Source organism: Eubalaena glacialis, chromosome 9, assembly GCF_028564815.1.
Source record: "Eubalaena glacialis isolate mEubGla1 chromosome 9, mEubGla1.1.hap2.+ XY, whole genome shotgun sequence".
Taxonomy (NCBI): Eukaryota; Metazoa; Chordata; class Mammalia; order Artiodactyla; family Balaenidae; genus Eubalaena; species Eubalaena glacialis.
Genome location: NC_083724.1, coordinates 37,908,790 through 37,926,017, shown reverse-complemented (window position 1 = coordinate 37,926,017; position 17,228 = coordinate 37,908,790). Strand labels below are relative to the sequence as shown.

At 52.4% G+C, this 17,228-nt stretch overlaps 2 protein-coding genes across 5 annotated transcripts; one reads left to right on the top strand and one right to left on the bottom strand.

Annotated features, from left to right (window-relative positions):
* The first annotated feature begins 2,782 nt into the window (after window positions 1-2,782).
* CA9 (carbonic anhydrase 9) lies at window positions 2,783-8,543 on the top strand. Of its 3 annotated transcripts, none has more exons than XM_061201150.1 (11): window positions 2,783-3,184; window positions 4,052-4,081; window positions 4,335-4,505; window positions 4,639-4,781; window positions 4,863-4,955; window positions 6,079-6,145; window positions 6,994-7,151; window positions 7,359-7,503; window positions 7,634-7,660; window positions 8,110-8,188; window positions 8,320-8,543. In XM_061201150.1, exons 1-11 carry the CDS (start codon window positions 2,800-2,802, stop codon window positions 8,384-8,386), a joined length of 1,365 nt encoding a protein of 454 aa, XP_061057133.1. In that variant the 5' UTR covers window positions 2,783-2,799; the 3' UTR covers window positions 8,387-8,543. The 3 variants fall into 3 exon arrangements, with proteins under 3 accessions (XP_061057133.1, XP_061057132.1, XP_061057134.1); XM_061201149.1 differs by having other exon boundaries at window positions 8,107-8,188; XM_061201151.1 differs by lacking the exon at window positions 4,863-4,955 and having other exon boundaries at window positions 8,107-8,188.
* Window positions 8,544-9,472: 929 nt separating this feature from the next.
* Window positions 9,473-16,959, bottom strand: TPM2 (tropomyosin 2). 2 transcript variants are annotated; one of them, XM_061200285.1, is made up of 9 exons: window positions 16,689-16,948; window positions 16,126-16,251; window positions 13,082-13,215; window positions 12,866-12,983; window positions 12,698-12,768; window positions 12,483-12,558; window positions 11,920-11,982; window positions 11,692-11,761; window positions 9,473-9,616 (listed from the first exon to the last, which is right to left on the bottom strand). In XM_061200285.1, the coding sequence occupies exons 1-9, from the start codon at window positions 16,800-16,802 to the stop codon at window positions 9,534-9,536; spliced, it is 855 nt and encodes a 284-aa protein (XP_061056268.1). In that variant the 5' UTR covers window positions 16,803-16,948; the 3' UTR covers window positions 9,473-9,533. The 2 variants fall into 2 exon arrangements, with proteins under 2 accessions (XP_061056268.1, XP_061056269.1); XM_061200286.1 differs by lacking the exon at window positions 9,473-9,616 and adding an exon at window positions 9,623-10,723 and having other exon boundaries at window positions 16,689-16,959.
* Between the last annotated feature and the right edge of the window lie 269 nt (window positions 16,960-17,228).

Sequence of the window (17,228 nt, the reverse complement as noted above, 5' to 3'; positions counted from 1 at the left end):
ATGGGCTCCCTGAGGGCAGGGAAGGCATTTAGTTTGGTTTTTCTCAAGCCCTGTCTCGGTGATCTGCAGAGAGAAAAATGATCAATAATAAAAGACTACTGAACAAAAGACAGACTCAATCAATCAAATACTGGACCCTGCCCTTATGGACCTCAAGGCTATTAAAGCAGATATAATGTCATAAATCACCTTAATATGAATTGGATGCTAGACAAGGTTTTTAGTGAGGGCAAAGAACTGTGGTGGTTCAGAGGCACCAGAAATCTCTTCCTGTGGTGTAGAGTTGGTCAAGCAAGACCTCCTAGAAGAGATGGCCTTGGAGCTGAGTCTTTTTTTAATTATTATTTAATTTTTATTTTATATTGGAGTATAGTTGAGTTACAATGTTGTGTTAGTTTCAGGTGTACAGCAAAGTGACTCAGTTATACATATACATATATCCATTCTTTTTCAGATTCTTTTCCCATATAGGGTATTACAGAATATTGAGTAGAGTTCCCTGTGCTATATAGTAGGTCCTTGTTGGTTATCTATTTTATATATAGTAGTGTGTATAGGTTAATCCCAAACTCCTAATTTACCCCTCCCCTCCACCTTCCCCTTTGTAACCATAAATTTGTTTTCTAGTCTGTGAGTCTGTTTCTGTTTTGTAAATAAGTTCATTAGTATCATGTTTTTTTTAGATTCCACATATAAGTGATATCATATGATATTTGTCTTTCTCCGTCTGACTTACTTCACTTACTGTGATAATCTCTAGGTCTATCCATGTTGCTGCAAATGGCATTATTTCATTCCTTTTTAATGGCTGAGTAATATTCCACTGTATATATGGACCACATCTTCTTTATCCATTCCTCTGTCGATGGACATTTAGATTGCTTCCATGTCTTGGCTATTGTAAATAGTGCTGCAATGAACATTGGGGTGCATGTATCTTTTCAAATTATGGTTTTCTCCAGATACATGCCCAGGAGTGGGATTGCTGGATCATATAGTAGTTCTATTTTTAGTTTTCTAAGGAACCTCCATACTGTTCTCCATAGTGGTTGTATGAGCTGAGTCTTGAATAATAGAAGGGATTTAGACAGAGGAGATAGTAAAACTGTTTAACATGTTAGTGGGTGCATTCGTGCACAAGTACTGACCTATCAGAGTGGAAACTGGTTGGGGCATTCAAGTGGTGTCCTGGAGCCCCTGCTGTGTCAAGCATTACTTCTTTAGTGAGTTCATAAGGTCAGGACGGTCCCTAGGGAGGAGTGGGGTAGCAGGAGCACCCTGGAGTTAGGGGCTAGTTACAAACCAGATTATAAATATTTCAATATATTTAATTAACCTATACAACCATACTGGTGTATGTACCTACTGAATGTTAGCCCCAGATAAGAATCTCCTGAGATGGCCTTACTCTCTTCTGATTTGTTGAAGCCATAGGGGCCTTATTAGAATGTGAGCTGTAGAACAGCAGAGGCTGTTCTCCAGTTCAATGCTGTATCCCTAGGGTCTAGAACAGTGCCTGGAGGACTGGAGGAAGCTTACCAAATGTTAAGTGAATAGGCAGACTGGGAATCCCAGCCCATTGTTGGGGTCCTCTCACTAGTCATCTCCTTGCACCCACTTTCCCCCTCCAATCCGTGCTCCACACTACCCTTCAACATAACCTAGAATGAGATTTGGATTCTGTCATTCTTCTGCTCAAAATATTTGGTGCCTCCCTTTTGCCCAGAATGCCATTTTCCCCATTTTTTTTTAAACCAATTGAACTGCTACTTCTTTAAGCCCTGATCAAATTTTGCCTACTTCTGTATTACTTTTTGAGGCAGAATTCATCTCTCTCCCCCAAATATTATGATAATTTTTGCCCTCACTCACAAAAGAGCAAGCTCCTCAGAACAGGGACTGTGTCTTATTCATTTCCATACATCTAGTCCATTAGCCCAATGCCTGACATACGGTAGATGCTAAATAAAGAGAAGAGTGAAAGGCATTCCCAGCAGAGAGAACTAAATGAACAAAGGTGGTCAAAGGTTTGGGTAAAAAATGAATAGTTTAATTTGGCTAGGGTATGAGGGAGAGTAGTAGGAGAAAAGATGGAAAAGTCTCTTTGGTAAGATTTTGAAGGGACTTGGAAGTCAACTAGAGGGAGAAGATGGGCAGATAGAAGATACTTTGGTAGAGTGTGGAAAGCCAATGAAGGTTTTTGAGCAAAGGTGTAATATGATGAATAATACATTCAGTTTAAACCTATCAGACTCTCTCATAAATATATACAGTTTTCCATTCATTCTCAAATTCGCCTCCCACCTACCCATCCATCCACCCTCCCACCCCCAGACTCCCCCAGCAGCTTGCCCTACCCCTTCACCTGCTCCCTGGCTGGGCCAGGGGTGTATATATGGGCTGCTTCCCCTCTCAGCCAGAGGATGTGGGGGCCCCAGCTGCCTGGGACTGGGAAGCAGGCCAGGGTTAGCTGAGGTTGGCTGGCGAGCAGCCGGGCAGTGCCAGGGAGAACCTGTATAGTGCCAGGTGGTGCCTTGGGTTCCAGGCTGAGCCCATGACCCTGATAACCTTCTGCCTGCGCACATACCTGCCGCTCACTCCACCCCATGCCCACTTTGCTATCAGGGAGGGGGCACAGGGCCAGACAGACCTGCAGGGCTTTGGCTCCATCTCTACAAAAGGGCCTTCTGTGAACCAGTCTGCTCCCCTCTAGGCTTGCTCCTCCCCCATCCAGCTCCTGTTTCTGATGCACGTACAGCCCGTTCACACCGTGTCCCGGGACACCCAACAGTCAGCCGCATGGCTTCCCTGTGCCCCAGCCCCTGGCTCCCTCTGTTGATCCCGGCCCCTGCCCCAGGCCCCGCTGTGCAATTGCTGTTGTTACTGCTCCTCCTGGTGCCTGCCCATCCCCAGAGCCTGCTCAGGATGCAGGAGGCTCCCACCACAGGAGGAGATTCATCTGGGGAAGACGATCCACTGGGTGAGGAGGACCTGCCCAGTGAAGAGGGTATACCTGGAGAGGAGGATATACCTGGAGAGGAGGACCCACCTGGAGAGTTGGATCTACCTGGAATGAAGACTGAAGCAGGAGAAGAGGATTCTCTGAAGTTAGAGGATCTGCCTACTGTTGAGACTCCCAGGGATACTCAAGGCCCCCAGAATAATGCCCACAGAGACAAAAAAGGTAAGTGGTCATCAGCTCTGCAAATCTAGGCTCCAGGAGGTTGATGCTTCCCCTCATTAAACCCCAACCCAGGTAGGGATTATTCAGGGAAGGAGAGGAGCCTGTACTCTGACGGTAGTTTTTCCCAACCCCAGGGGCTCCCATGCCACTAGCCCTTTACCCCCTTTCAGAGCTAGATGGGGAGACAAAAAGGGGCACAGATGGGGAGACAAAAAGGGGCACAGATGGAGAGAGGTAAGCAGGAAGAGATGGGAAAGAAGAAAGGGGGAGGCCGGAGAGGAGAAAGATAGGAATGTGGAGAGAAAACAAAGGTGGAGAGAAGTAAGAGTATGAGGGGAGAGAAGAGGAAGGATGGGGGTGTACCAGAGGAACAGCAGGAAGGGCTTGTAGAAATCACCTCATCTTCAGTCTACAGATGAGGAAACTGAGACCTAGGACTAAGGAAACAGCAGGTAGGGGAACCTGGTATCTTGACTCTCAAGCCAGGAACTGGAAAACGAGCTGGAGACCAGAAAGGGAACAGGATGAGTGGGGAGGAGGGATGAGTAAGGGAGAAAAAGGTCTACTGATTTGGGCCTGGGAACTGAGGCCTCCACCCATTTTACAGACCCTAAGACAGTGGTCGCAAACTGGTATCTCCGGGGCCAGTAGGATCTTTGTGTGGCCCATCAAGCTGTGGCGTTTTATTTGGCTGCCATCTATAGTGCTTTACACCTGGCCTGCTTCAGGCATTTCTGTTACCTGCTACGCTTCTGTAAGACATCTGAGTTTGTGAACCTCTGCTAGTGAAGGAGACCCACCTCCTTTTGGCCGCTGCGGAGGGACTGGGCTCAAAGATCAGCCTCTTCATTCTTCTCATTTATGCAGGGGATGACCACAGTCACTGGCGTTATGGAGGTGAGACACCCACCCCCTGCACAGACCCAATCTGGGCACCCAGCTCTGCTGATGCCTGCACCCCGCGCCCTCTTCCCCCGCATCCACGTCTGCCAGTCCCTGACACCACCCGCTGCCTCTCTCCCTCCACATCCCTTATTTCTATCTCCCGTTCGGATGCCTCCTGACTCGACCCCATCACTTTTTCTACTCAGCTTCCCTAAAAGTTCCTGATCTTGTCATCAAACTTCCTGTACATACTCTCCCACTCCAGGCGCTCCGCCATGGCCCCAGGTGTCCCCCGCCTGCGCTGGCCGTTTTCAATCCCCGGTAGATATCCGTCCAGAGCTCACCGCGTTTTGCTCAGCCCTGCGACCCCTGGAACTCCTTGGCTTTGAGCTCCCACCACAACCAGAACTGCGCCTGCGCAACAATGGCCACACCGGTGAGGAGGTCTCGGGGCGGAGCCTCGGGGAAGGGGCGGAGGCTATCTGGGGATGAGGGACTGTGCCTGGGAGTTAGGCTCGCGCTCTCCGGAGAGAGGGTCGGGTCCGGCTCACCTGCCTCTCACCACGCAGTGCAGCTGAGTCTGCCTCCCGGGCTGGAGATGGCCCTGGGTCCCGGGCAGGAGTACCGGGCCCTGCAGTTGCATCTGCACTGGGGGGCTGCGGGTCGCCCGGGCTCGGAGCACACGGTTGGCGGTCACCGTTTCCCTGCCGAGGTGAGCGCGCAGCTGTCCGCGGAGGGTCGAAGTGGGGCGCGGGGTAGGGGATCTCTCCCACTCCTACCGTGTCCTCTCCAGATCCATGTGGTTCACCTCAGCACGGCATTTGCCAAAGTTGACGAGGCCTTGGGGCGCCCGGGGGGCTTGGCCGTGCTGGCCGCCTTTCTGCAGGTACCAGCCCTGGACGCCCCCCACCCCTGCTTCCCCAGCCCTCGGGCTCAGAGTAGCTTGCCCCAGAGACCCCACCCCCGCACCTGGCTATCATCTTCATTTACTCATTAGTTCTTTCATTAACACCCACTGTGAGCTGGGCCCCAACAAAAGATTCCGAAACTGTGGATCCTTGTCTCTCCACAGCCAGTGAGGGAGGCTGACAGGATAGACATATACACAGGACGCAGAGTCAACAAGGTAGTCAGGGAAGGCCTCACAGAGGAGGTGAAACTTGAAGCCTTCACTAGTGGGAAAGAAAAGGAGTTATTCCATGCAGAGCGAACGGTACATGTAAAGACTCAGAATATGGCCCATTTGGGGAATGGCAGATGCAGTAGAATGGACATCAGGAAGAGTCATTTCTCTAATACTCTTATAACCCATAATTTCCCCTTTGCGAAATGCAATATTGTCTAGAGAAGCATTTAGTGACCTCTTTGGACCTGTACTGATCAAGAGTACATACACAGTGATTAGAGGAGGCCAGTAGGTTGGAGGGATGGTGAGACACCTGTGGATGGTGAAACACCTGTTAGGCTCACTCCCTCCCTGTTAGGCTCACTCCCTCCCTGTTAGGCTCACTCCCTCCCTGTTAGGCTCACTCCCTCCCTGACTCATTAAAGCCAGCCTCACAGCACAAAGTTCAGAGAAGCACCTTGGAAATAGCATGTCCTGGCTCCAAAACTCAAACACATGAATTATTAAGGTGAATGCAGAGGTAACATGAATACAAAGGTTACTGGGGTTTTCTGTGGTGGGGACACAGAATGTGTGTGGAGTTAATGATGAGTGAGATTGGAAAAGTAAGTAGAGCCCATCGTTGAGAACCTTGTATCCTGGTAAAGTGACCCACCATCCTCCTCTTCCTCCAATTTGCCATTGAAAACTAGTCTGCCTAGTTATGTCAGTTTGCAAAGTAGGAGTATATCGACCTTGAGTAATAACACATGAAATATTGTGTTCCCCCAGCGTTCTCAGAGCTGGGAACTGGGGGAGGACTATGGGAACCCACCTCACCTTCAGGCCTCCAGCCATGACCCTAAATACATGTATGAATCCATCTTGCACTATCATCTCCTAGGAAGGCCCCGAAGAAAACAGCGCCTACGAGCAGTTGCTGTCACATTTGGGAGAAATCGCCGAGGAAGGTCAGTTTGTTGGTTTGGCAACTACCCTTGATACCCTTGTTCATAAAGAACCGCCCTTGGGGAGCCTCAGGTCTGAGGATGGAGAAGGGCTCCCTCCCACAGAGAGGGGTTGAAATGTGAACTGGCCTACTGTGACCTTGATAATAACTATGAAGCCGAACACAGGCAAACAGGCAAAGGCAAACTGCTGGCCACAGGCTTTATGTTTAAAAACCAAACAGAAACTAAGATAAGACAAAAACCAAATAAGACCAAAAAAATAGTGTTTGGAACTTAAGGGGTTGAGTCTGGAGAGCTAAAATTTTTCTGAGAGCTGTCTATTACTCCTTCATAAGCATCAAATATTTTAAATTTGTAAATACTTTTGTTGGAAATCTTTCTTTCCTTCTTAGTCACTCTAGGTCATTTTAAACCTCACTTGCCCAACTGGACCTTAAGTTTTGCTAAACTAGAAAGAACTGTGTTTTTTGAGTTTTGTGTCTGTTTTTAAAGTTATAGGTATTTATTTACAAGTTATTCAACTCATTTTCTCTTTTGATTTACTCTGGGCTTAAATCTGCATTCCAGCATGTTATCACAGTGTGCAAAGTAAGAGTGAAGACTCAGACGGAGGCCCAGGGGAGCAATTCTCTCACTCTGTGAGCCCCAAAGCCTTTTACTTTCTTCTGAGTCATGTCTTGTTGTGCTGAGTTATGGGAAGGGATACACCTAGTGAAGAAGTAGTTTCAGGGAGTTGAGTCAGCTTGGCTTCTGGGAGATAAAAATGTATTCCTGTACCCCAAAGCTTTGTTGTGTGTATGGCGGGGGGGTCAATCTATGTGGGACTCCAGCACAGGTCCTCTCCACAGACTCTGAGACTTGGGTCCCAGGACTGGATGTATCTGCACTGCTGCCCTCTGACCTCAGCCTCTACTTCCGATATGAGGGGTCTCTCACCACACCCCCCTGTGCCCAGGGAGTCATCTGGACTGTGTTCAACCAGACAGTAAAGCTGAGCGCTAAGCAGGTGGGGCTGGGGTGTGGTGGTGACAGAGGGGATGAGGGGGAAAGGGTTGTAGGTGGAGGTGAGAAAGAGGTGGCATAAAGAGACGAAGCGGCCGTGTGGGGGATGAGGGGGACGTGGACAGTGGGTTCCTGAGGTGCTGGCTGTAAGCCTGTGACCCTTTTGCTTCTGTGTCATGAGCCCACCCCCACTGTCTGCTGACCTCCCTAGCTCCACACCCTCTCTGACTCCCTGTGGGGACCTGATGACTCTCGGCTACAGCTGAATTTCCGAGCTACACAGCCTTTGAATGGGCGAATAATTGAGGCCTCCTTCCCTGCTGGAGTGGACAGCAGCCCTGGGACCGTTGAGCCAGGTGCAGCTTTGTCTACTGATGTCATGCCCCCTGCCCCCAGCCACAGGTCCCTCATCCTCCCCATGTGTCCTCATTTGTCTGTCACTGGTGATCACAACCCCTCGCTCTAATGTCTCCTTTTTCTCCTCAGTCCACCTGAATTCCTGTCTCGCTGCTGGTGAGTCTGTGCCCCTCCTCTAGTTCCTGAGGCTGGGGGCATCCCTTGGCACCGGTCAGCCTCAGGGGCTAGTCAGGACCACTACTGCTACCTCTCCATTTCTGCAGAACACACTCCAACCCCAATAGGATAGCATCAAATCAAGGCAGGGGGCTTCCCCTGTTGTCCCCAGTGCAAGAGTTGGTCAGAATGAAGCTCCAGAAATCTCCTTGCATCCTCCTTCCCAAACAACCTCTTTCATTTTGTTTTTAGAGAGGAAAAAAGTACTTATCTTACCCCTCCTTGTGTATCCACCCCCATCCCTTTGCTGGCCTCTGCTGGATTCGGAGACGCTGGGGGCAGCTGGAGAACTTGGGGCAGGGGTGGGGGACAGGTGGAAGAGGCTCTGAGGGAACCCACAGACTCCTCTTCACTCCCTGAGGCAGTCTCTCTCCTCCTCCCTCCAGGAGACATCCTGGCCCTGGTTTTTGGCCTTCTCTTTGCTGTTACTGGCATCGCCTTCCTTGTGCAAATGAGAAGGCAGCAAAGGTATTTTACTAACCCTCTCCCTTAGGCCCAGCCCCTGCTCCCCAAGTGGAGTCCAGAACAGCTTCATGCAAATTGCATGCAAATGAGCTCATCCTTGGTGAGATTTCTGATTAGGGTTCCCTGTTGTGTAGACACCCAAGTGGGACCAAAGGAAGTGTCAGCTACCACCCGGCAGAGGTCACGGAGACTGTTGCCTAGAGGCCTGCAACTTGGAGAATGTGCAGAGAAGCTGGCCAGAGGAATCTGAGGGGGAGCTGGAGACTTTGTCCTGCCCATTACACTACTTCCTTTTAAACCTCCAAAGATATTTTTTTAAAATAAATATTTCTAATAAAATCTGTGGAAGGCATATCCTTGTTCCCCAAATCAACAGGATGGTGTATTCATTTCCTATTGCTGCTGTAACAAATTACCACAAACAGTGGTAACGGAAATTTATTCTCTTAAGAGTTCTAGAGGTCAGATGTTCAAAATGAATCTTATGGGCTAAAGTCAAGGTGTTGGCAGGGCTGGTTCCTTCTGGACACTCCTGAGGAGAGGATATTTTCTTGCCTTTTTCAGCTTCTAGAAGCCAAGCATTCCTTGGCTTGTGGCCCCTTCCTTGCATCACTCCAATCTCTTGCTTCCATTGTCACATCTCCTACAACTGCTTTTAACCTTCTTGCCACCCTCTTATAAGGACCCTTGTGATTATGTTGGGCCTACCCAGTTAACCTAGAATAACCTCCCCAACTCAAAATCCTTAGCTTAACTAAAGTCCCCTTCCCATGTAAGGTAACATTTCACAGGATTAGGGTATGGACATCTTTGGTGGGGGGACGTGATTCTGCCTCATGTAGATGTTATCAGGAAGCAGGGAGAAACGACCGATATTGTTGGAATGACTGTGTGTGTGTGGGCAGGCTTGGTCTCTAGGCTTAAAATCACACTGAGGCTTTTGGGTTTTCACCCTGCTCAAGTAAAACCTATGTAGCTTTGCAGTTTTGCCTTCCAGTCGTGCCGTCCGGCCCAGCCGCTTGCTGGAATGGGGCGGTGCCGCTGACAGCAGCTCCTTTGCTCTGTGGGGAGTAAGGGCCAGATGTCCCCCCAGCCCTGCCAGGCTTCTCTGCTTCACACAGCCTGTTCACAACCCCTCCTCAGTAAGCCCAGTGCCCCACCCCTCTGGTTCACTCAGGGGTCCTTCCAACTCCACTCTTCCCCTGAGGCATCCTCCCCACCTTCTCCACTTTGGAAAACCACCACCACCATCCCCAACACCCAAGAAAGGCTTAAAGGGCCCCGTGATGCTGGTAACATCAGTTTTATTCGGTGGCAACTATAGCCTGGCTGGGGACAGGGCCAGCCCTCACAGGTTGTTGAGCTCCAGCAGGGTCTGGTCGAGGGTCTGGTGGATCTCCACGTTCTCCTCCTTGGCACTGGCCAAGGTCTCTGTAGGGGAAGCAACCCGTGAGGTGGGGCGGGGAGAAACATGGGGAGGCATGGACAGGGGATGTGACAAATAGACACGGAGTGGGTTGGAGACACAGGAAGACCCAAACATTCAGGGATCTGAGGACCCTGTAGGTGGGACAAATGGATGGACTGAACAAGGCAGACAGGGACGCCTCACTCAAGGCTTCGGGGCCATGGAGGTGGGATGGGAAGGCCTGAGTCATAAACTAATTTACCCTCCTTCTTTAAAAGGCTGAAGAGAGTTGGAAGCAGGAGGAAAGACAAAGACTGAGCCAGGAAAGGGAGTGTCAGACAGACAGACAGACAGACTCGAGGCAGAAAACAGACCTGCAGCGAAAGCCCCATGGTGCTGCCATCCAGTGTCTTTCCAAACTTCATCCCAGACCATTCACAACCTTCTCGCCCCTCCCCTGCACCTCACCATTCCACTTCCCTTCCAGTCATTCTTTTAGATCCTGGAATCACAGCTTGAACACTCCAAGGGCAGTGACATGCCTGGGTCTGTAGAAGGGCGTGTGTCTCAGAGGCACCAGAGGGCCCGTGGTTGACTGACGTGGTCATACGTGCCCACATGCAGCAGTGAGAGTCATGCAGAGGGGGTTCCGGTGTGGGCCACAGTGTTCTGTGGGTGAGTTCAGTAGGGGAGGGGGGTCACAAGATCAGGGGTGCCCGTAGGAGCCAGGGTCTCAGCAGTGAACCAGTGCTCTGTGGGGGTGATGGAAGTGCTCTCTGGAGGGCAGGAAAACAGCGTGGAGACCAAGTTGAGTTTATTAAGCAGCAGAGAGCGGGAGAGGCTGGCGGGTAGAGGAAGGAGTGGATGGATATAGAAGGATGAAGCAAATGCCAGGGTGGGCAGCAGCTGTGACGGGGGCTCTCCTAGGCTGCGTCCAGCCTGGCTGTGCAATGTTGGCAATTTCTGCTCCTCCTGCTTGCCCCCCTCCCCATACAGAGAATGGAAAGGAGAAGAGAGAAGGGGCCACAGGCCACACTGGTGAGAGGCTCAGAGGGAGGTGATGTCATTGAGTGCGTTGTCCAGCTCCTCGCTGATGGCCTTGTACTTCATCTTCTGTGCATAGACTTCGTCTGGGGGGTCCAGGGGAGGGGGGCCAGGTGGGAGTGTGGGGAGAGGGAATGGAGGGAAAGAGGAACGGAAGGAGAGAGGGTAATGGAAAGAGAGAACAAGAATCAGAGAGAGGTGGACGAAGATGGAGTGAGAGAGACAGGCCAGAGAACAGGCTGGACAGCTGTCAGGGCCCCCTCCTCCCCTCTCTGTACCCCTATGTCTTTTGCTCTTCTCTGTACCCCAAACTGGTGCTTCCCCCCAGGAGCTCCTGCTTCCCCCAGGGGCCTGGGGGCACAGTCCTTTGCATAAGCAGGAGTGCTTGCTTCAAGGGGAGGGCGCTCAAGCCAGAAAGTTCTAAAGTCCTAAAGTTGGAGAGAAAACTGAGGCTTGCCTGAGAAGGCTGGAAGCAAGAGAAGAGGGAGTTATGAAAGTGAAGTAAAAAGGAAAGACAGTTTTAGGCACAGCGTTGTCAGTAACAGTGAGAAGTAGCTACAGACTAGCAAATGCCTGGATGTTTGTTTTCACCAAATCTAGCTTCAAAAAGTATTTTCCATTAATGTTATCATGAAAACCTAGATATTAAACCAAATAGCTCTCTATTTAATGAAGAAGGTGCTGCACTTGGAAACAGAATTGTCTAGATCAGTGCTACTCAGTGTGGTGTGAGGACCAGCAGCCATCAGCGTTACCAGGGAGCTTGTTAGACACAGATTCAGCCCGAAGTCAGCAGTCACTTGAGAGGAGGACCCAGGAATCTGTGTTTTAAAAACTCTGAGGGGACTTTCATGCTCGCTCAAGTTTGAGAAGCACTGGAGTTGACCGGGCTACATCTACTTGGATGGGAGGCACAGACCGCCAGAGTCCGTGGAGTCCTAGGTGGTCCAACCCTAAGTTACCACTGGCAAGTATCATGGGATGGGAAGATAAGTCATGGGGAGTATGGACCTATTTTCAAAGGTTCAGGGGTACAGAGGAATATCCCTTTTACCTTCCAGGTCGTCAATGGTTTTCTCCAACTTTGCCACCGACCTTTCGGCAAACTCCGCTCGGGTCTCAGCCTGGGCATAAAGGCAAGATGGGGAAAATGACAAGAGCTTAGGCCCTCCCAGACACGATCAACCTTCTCTTCCGTCCCTGTCCCCAAATCCCCTGCCACAGGAGGTCTCTGGCGGGTACTGGGGGGCTTGAGGGGGGTTTGGACTGGAAGGACTCTCACCTCCTTTAGCTTCTCCTCCAGCACTTTGATCTCCTCTTCATATTTATCTTCTTTGGTGGAATACTTTTAGGGACAGACACATGCCATCAGTTCATCGCCTCCACAAGTCCTTCATTTCTCCACAGAGCCCCACAGGCTACTCCTGATTTTGTCTCCATCAAACATCCGGCCCTGCCCTGCCTGGGCCCGTCACCTCCCTCACCTGAAGGACCCCATCCTCACTGCCCCTCTACCCCCCTCTACCTTGTCCGCTTGGGCTTCCAGGGATTTCAAGTTGTTGGTAACAATTTTCAGCTCCTCCTCTAGGTCCCCACATTTACTGCAGGGGGTGTGTGGCAGGGTGGGGTGTGAGGGCACAGTGGGGGAGACAGCGGAGATGGCACAGTTGGGGAGGGGTGGAGGAGAGAAGAGAAAAGCAAAGTTGTGAGAGTGACAGCAGGCAGAGTTTAGGAGCCCCAGGCCCTTCCCGACCCCCAGCAGGTGAGAGAGAGCAGCCTGAGATGGAGGGGAAGGTGAGCCTAGAGAAGGTGCCATTGCCCAGAAAGGTCCAGAGAGGTGACTACCTCCTCCTCTGAGGCCGTCAGGGACTTGAGGGCCTGGTCCATGGTTCGCAGTTCTTCCTCCAGCTGCCTGGCTCGGCTGGGGGCAGCAGGTAGGGGTCAGAGGCAGGACCTGTCCCTGTGGTCCCACGCCTGGGAAACTGCCTCCCCACTGTGCAGACTGCCCCAGAGCCATGGGCTCAAGCTGAGTTTCACTTGCCACCCTGCGGTGTCCTTACCTCTCAGCCACCTCAGCTCTCTCTTCTGAGCGCTCCAGCTCTCCTTCCAGGATCACTAGCTTCCTGGCCACCTGTGGGGATGGGGAAGAGAGGAGGAGGAGATCCATGGTGAATGACCGGGGGTGTCTGGGACTTGGGAGTGAGAAGGAAGTGGGGCAGGGCTGTCACCTCCTCATATTTGCGGTCTGAATCCTCAGCGATGTGCTTGGCCTCCTTCAGCTGCATCTCCTGCAGCTCCATCTTTTCCTCATCCTTCATAGCTCGGTTTTCGATGACCTTCATTCCTCTGAGAGGCAGGGAGAGGGGTAGGGGTCGGGTTAGGACCAGCAGAGACAGGCTCCCAGCCCCCTCCCCGGCCCACCCTCTGAGGACCCCCCTGCCTACCTCTCACTCTCATCAGCTGCCTTCTCAGCCTCCTCCAGCTTTTGCAGGGCTGTAGCCAGGCGCTCCTGCGCCCGGTCCAACTCCTCCTCTACCAGCTGAATGCGGCGGTTCAGGGAGGCCACATCTGCCTCGGCCTGTGAGTCAAAGGTCAGAGGTCAGAAAGGCTTTGTCTGCCTTGAGGATCAGAGAGGCTTCAGAGGATGGTTAAGATTCTTGTCAGAACGAACCTAGGCTTCCTGGCCTCCAGACTTTCAACCTATTTTTTTTTCCCCCAAACCAACCATCTTCTGTGCAGACTCTGTGCTCCAGCCCAAAACATGCCCTCCTGGACAAGCTCCACTCCCCTGCTACAGGGCCTCTTCTAGCACGGTGCATAATCTCCAATGGTTATCTGCACACAAATCCCTCCATCCCTCCTGAGAGCCCTCCAACTGCTGGGACCAGGTCTGAGGCAGCCCTGACTCCTCCTCAGCAGAGCCTGGCCCAAGCAAGGGGTGGGGAAGAATCAGGCCAACCAGACTGCAGTGCTGCTAAAAACCGCCAATCACAGAATCAAGCTCTGTGATGTCACTCGCTGCCAGGCAGACTCCTAGCGGGAGGCTCTGGAGGCAAGCCAGGCCTATTTAGGACTCCCTAGGCTGTACCAAGGCGCTCCCTGCCAATGCCCAAGGCAAGTGGGGTCGGTGCAAGGGCAGTGTGAGTGGCAGATCACACTGACCCTGCAGCCACCGATCCTGCAGTACAGAGGCAAAATCATGGTGGTTTTGGAGAACGTGCACAGAAACAGACGATACCTTGAGAAAGAGAGGACAGAGCAAGAAGGGCCCCAATAAAGGAAAATGAGAGAAGTAGTGCAACTTGGTGTTAAGAGCGTCAGCTCTGAGTGACACTGTTGTCTTTGAGCTACTTGTGTGACCTTGGGTAACTTATTTAGTCTCTCTAAGCCTCAGTTTCCTCCTTTTTAAATTGGAGTTGACAATAGCAGTTCCTACTTTGTAGGCTGTTCTGAGATAATGCAGTGCTTCTAATACTGGATTAATAACAGGATCATCTGGGAGGTGTATAAAAAATACCAGGTTCTCTAGCTCCATGCTGGAGCCACTGAACTGAGATCTCCAGGGCAGGGGCTTGGAAATCTTTCCATCTTTTTTTTTTTTTTTTAAAGCTTCCAAGGGATTCTGATGATAAGCAATCTTGGGAAATAGTAAAATAATATGCAGAAAGCACTTGAATATGTGCCTGCAGAGTCCACACCCCATAAACGTTAGGTTATCCCTTGTCTCTCCCTCAAGGACAAAACACAGAAACCCCGAGATTTAGGATTGGAAAGGAGAAAGGACCAGTGTAGGGGAAGAAGAGAGTGAGAGGGAAGAGATGGGTGGCAGCACTGGGGGTAGAGGGAGTAGAAAGCAGGTCCTGAGTGATAATGTAGGGCAGGGGAAACAACACCATATATAGAAAGTAGTTGCAGCTTATCCTCCAGGTGCTGAAGGCCACCTAGAGTGACAAGAGCCCATCCTGGGCACAGGGCCATATGACTCAGTGTGGAAGGATTCTGGGACAGCACTGGGGTTGGGAAGAATGACTCTGGGGGATACTGGAGGTCTATTCTAGAGAGAGATGAGACTCTGTAAAAGGGAAACTCTTCATGGTAGTGGGGTGACAAATGACTTTGGAGAATCTGGGAAGTCCTGGGGCCCGCATCACAGGAATGACTTCTGCCATTTTCTGCTTCTCAAGTTCTTCCCAGTTACGGATGCTGCCCTCTAACCGCAGGACAGGCAGTGCCATCCCCACTGCACAAATGAGAAGCAAGAGAGAAAGGAGAAACTGAGGCACCGTGTAAGTTAAGTGCTGTGTTCACGGTCACACAATGTTTGGGCACCGTTTCCTATCTTCTACTGGTGCTGCTGCCCTGCTTCCCCAGCTCTGTCCCTGTCTTCCCCTCCTCCCTCCAGCCCCCACCTAGCTCCTTGGGTTTCCAGTCCTTACTCCAGCTGCACTGGGCCTCAGTTATTTATAGAGTGTCAGATGCCCAGGGTCGTCTTCACTAGCAGCTGCAGGTCAGTTCCCTCCCAAGTGCCAGGTCTGGTGAAGAACCAAAACCTAAGGCTGGAGGTCAGAGAAACCAACCTTGGGGCTAGGGGGGATGGGGAACAAGGATAATGGTCAATACGAACAGTAATGTCATCTCTGATCTCGGATGTTCAGACCGTGCGTATGCGAATCCCCCCATCCACCCAACCGCAGGCTCATCTTAAACTTAATCCTGGGTGGAAGGAAAATGGGGAGCATGAGGCAGAGAAAGTACCATGTCCAAAGTCTGATGGCCGTTCTCCTACCTCGGTGGGGGGGGGGGTTTGGGAGTGGCAGGAGGTGGAGAATTCTGGTTAGGGGGTGGGGGGTGGGCAGAGAAATCTCCGAGTGAGCGGAACTTGCCAAGGTGGCTGCCGTGGCGTTTGTGGCTCTGTCCCTCTGCCCCGTGGCCTGCCATGGTCTCGAGGCCGAGAGCTTAATGAGGGTAAGTGAGGGACTGACAGAACCTGAGCTGGCGCCCCAGTGCACAGCAGGGCCGCTGGAGCCAGAAGTCAAGGCCAGGGAATTTCTAATGGCCCCCTGGGGCTGTAGCTCAAGTCAGGGCCCCTCTTTGAACTCCTCTCCCCTCCCCCTGCCCAACGGCGCCTACAGCCACAACCCGCACCCCGAAAAGGTAGCTGCAGGCTCCTCTCCATTTTCAGCTGGAGGATTAGTTGAGATGGATGGTAAATTCTTGTACCACCCACCCCCACGGTGACTCATTGCTTGGTCACTGTACACGCTAAGAGCTGGAACCAAACGGAATTACAACACTGTGTCCTCTGGGGGAAGTGGGAAGTGGTTTTGATTTACCCACTGTCTTGGATTATTTGTGCCAGCTTTTGCCCTAGCCTGGGTTTCTGCGAGGAAACGGTTTCTGTCCTGGTGCTGAAGGTCCCCTCCATCCCCATGTCTGGGACCCCTCCCAGTGCACTAACTCTCCCACCGTCCCCCAGGTCCACACTCACATCGGTGGCTTTCTTCTCAGCCTGCTCCAGTTTCTCCTGGGCATCCTTCACTGATTCAGAATACTTTTCTACCTCGTCCTCCGTCCCTTTCAGCTTCTTCTGGAGGGCCTGCTGCTCCTCCTCCAGCTGGGAGAGAAAAGCCTCAGTCAGCCAGGCCCAGGCCCAGGAAGGAGGCAGGGGTGCGTGTGAGGGGGTACTAAGAGATATGTAGAGGCTGTCAGGGAGGAAGAGGGATAGCAGAGGAAGGACAGTGCAGCCAGGGGTGTCGTAGGGACCTGGCGGGAGTGGAGAGAGAGCTTCCAACCCCAAGGAGCAAGGGCCATCATGGCTCTGCAAGGGCAGGAGTTGAAAGGGGGGGACCCGGGCTCCCCAGGCTATGGTGGGTGAGATGAAGCGTGGCTCTGGCTAGGGCCCTGGGAGGTACTGTGAAGGCCCAGCAGCCCTCACACTGGACAGTAGAGAGCCTTGGACAGCAGGCCAGAGGCTGGGGGGCACCGGGCAGGGCCTACCCCACCCTCATCGTGGGGTGGCGGCGGGGGTTGCACCGGGCCTGGGGCCCCCACCTGCTTGCAGCGGTCCTCAGCTTGCTTCTTGTCGGCCTCGGCCTGCTCAGCGCGGTCGATGGCATTCTCCTTGTCCAGCTTTAGCATCTGCATCTTCTTCTTGATGGCGTCCATGGTTGCGGTGGGAGACCGGCCGGCCGGCGGGTTGTGTGGTGGACCGGGCTGACTGGGCTGGCTGCGCGAATGGTCGCACGGGTGGCGGGCGAGGAGGACCAACCGGGACTGGGATGTCCCAGACGCGCGGGCGCCTAAAAGGCGGGGAGGGACCGGGCGGAGCCGGGGGCCAGGACCCTCCCCCACCGCAGCCCAAACCTTGTAGGGGCAGAAGCACTGCAGGGTCGGGGGGCGCGGCCACCCCCTGCGCCCACCCCCTCGGGACCGCCCCCTCGGGGCTCCGCCTCTCCCCCTCCCTTCCCCCCCTCCCACGCCCCCTCCCCCCCCGGCCGTCGGAAGGGAAAGTAGAGAGTCTGCCGAAAGAAAAAACCGTAGCGTTGCAGAGGAGAGGGGACCCTGGGGCTGGGGGCTCCGCGCTTCTTCTGA

Excerpts from the sequence above, each read along its gene's own strand:
- CA9 (XM_061201149.1), top strand. The coding sequence starts at position 2,800 with ATGGCTTCCCTGTGCCCCAGCCCCTGGCTCCCTCTGTTGATCCCGGCC. Across the intron at positions 3,185-4,051 it reads TGCCCACAGAGACAAAAAAG|GGGATGACCACAGTCACTGG; the intron begins GTAAGTGGTCAT and ends TCATTTATGCAG. Across the intron at positions 8,189-8,319 it reads CAAATGAGAAGGCAGCAAAG|ACACCCAAGTGGGACCAAAG; the intron begins GTATTTTACTAA and ends CCTGTTGTGTAG.
- TPM2 (XM_061200286.1), bottom strand. The coding sequence starts at position 16,802 with ATGGACGCCATCAAGAAGAAGATGCAGATGCTAAAGCTGGACAAGGAG. Across the intron at positions 16,252-16,688 it reads CTGAGGACCGCTGCAAGCAG|CTGGAGGAGGAGCAGCAGGC; the intron begins GTGGGGGCCCCA and ends TTTCTCTCCCAG. Across the intron at positions 12,559-12,697 it reads AGAGCTGAGGTGGCTGAGAG|CCGAGCCAGGCAGCTGGAGG; the intron begins GTAAGGACACCG and ends TGCTGCCCCCAG.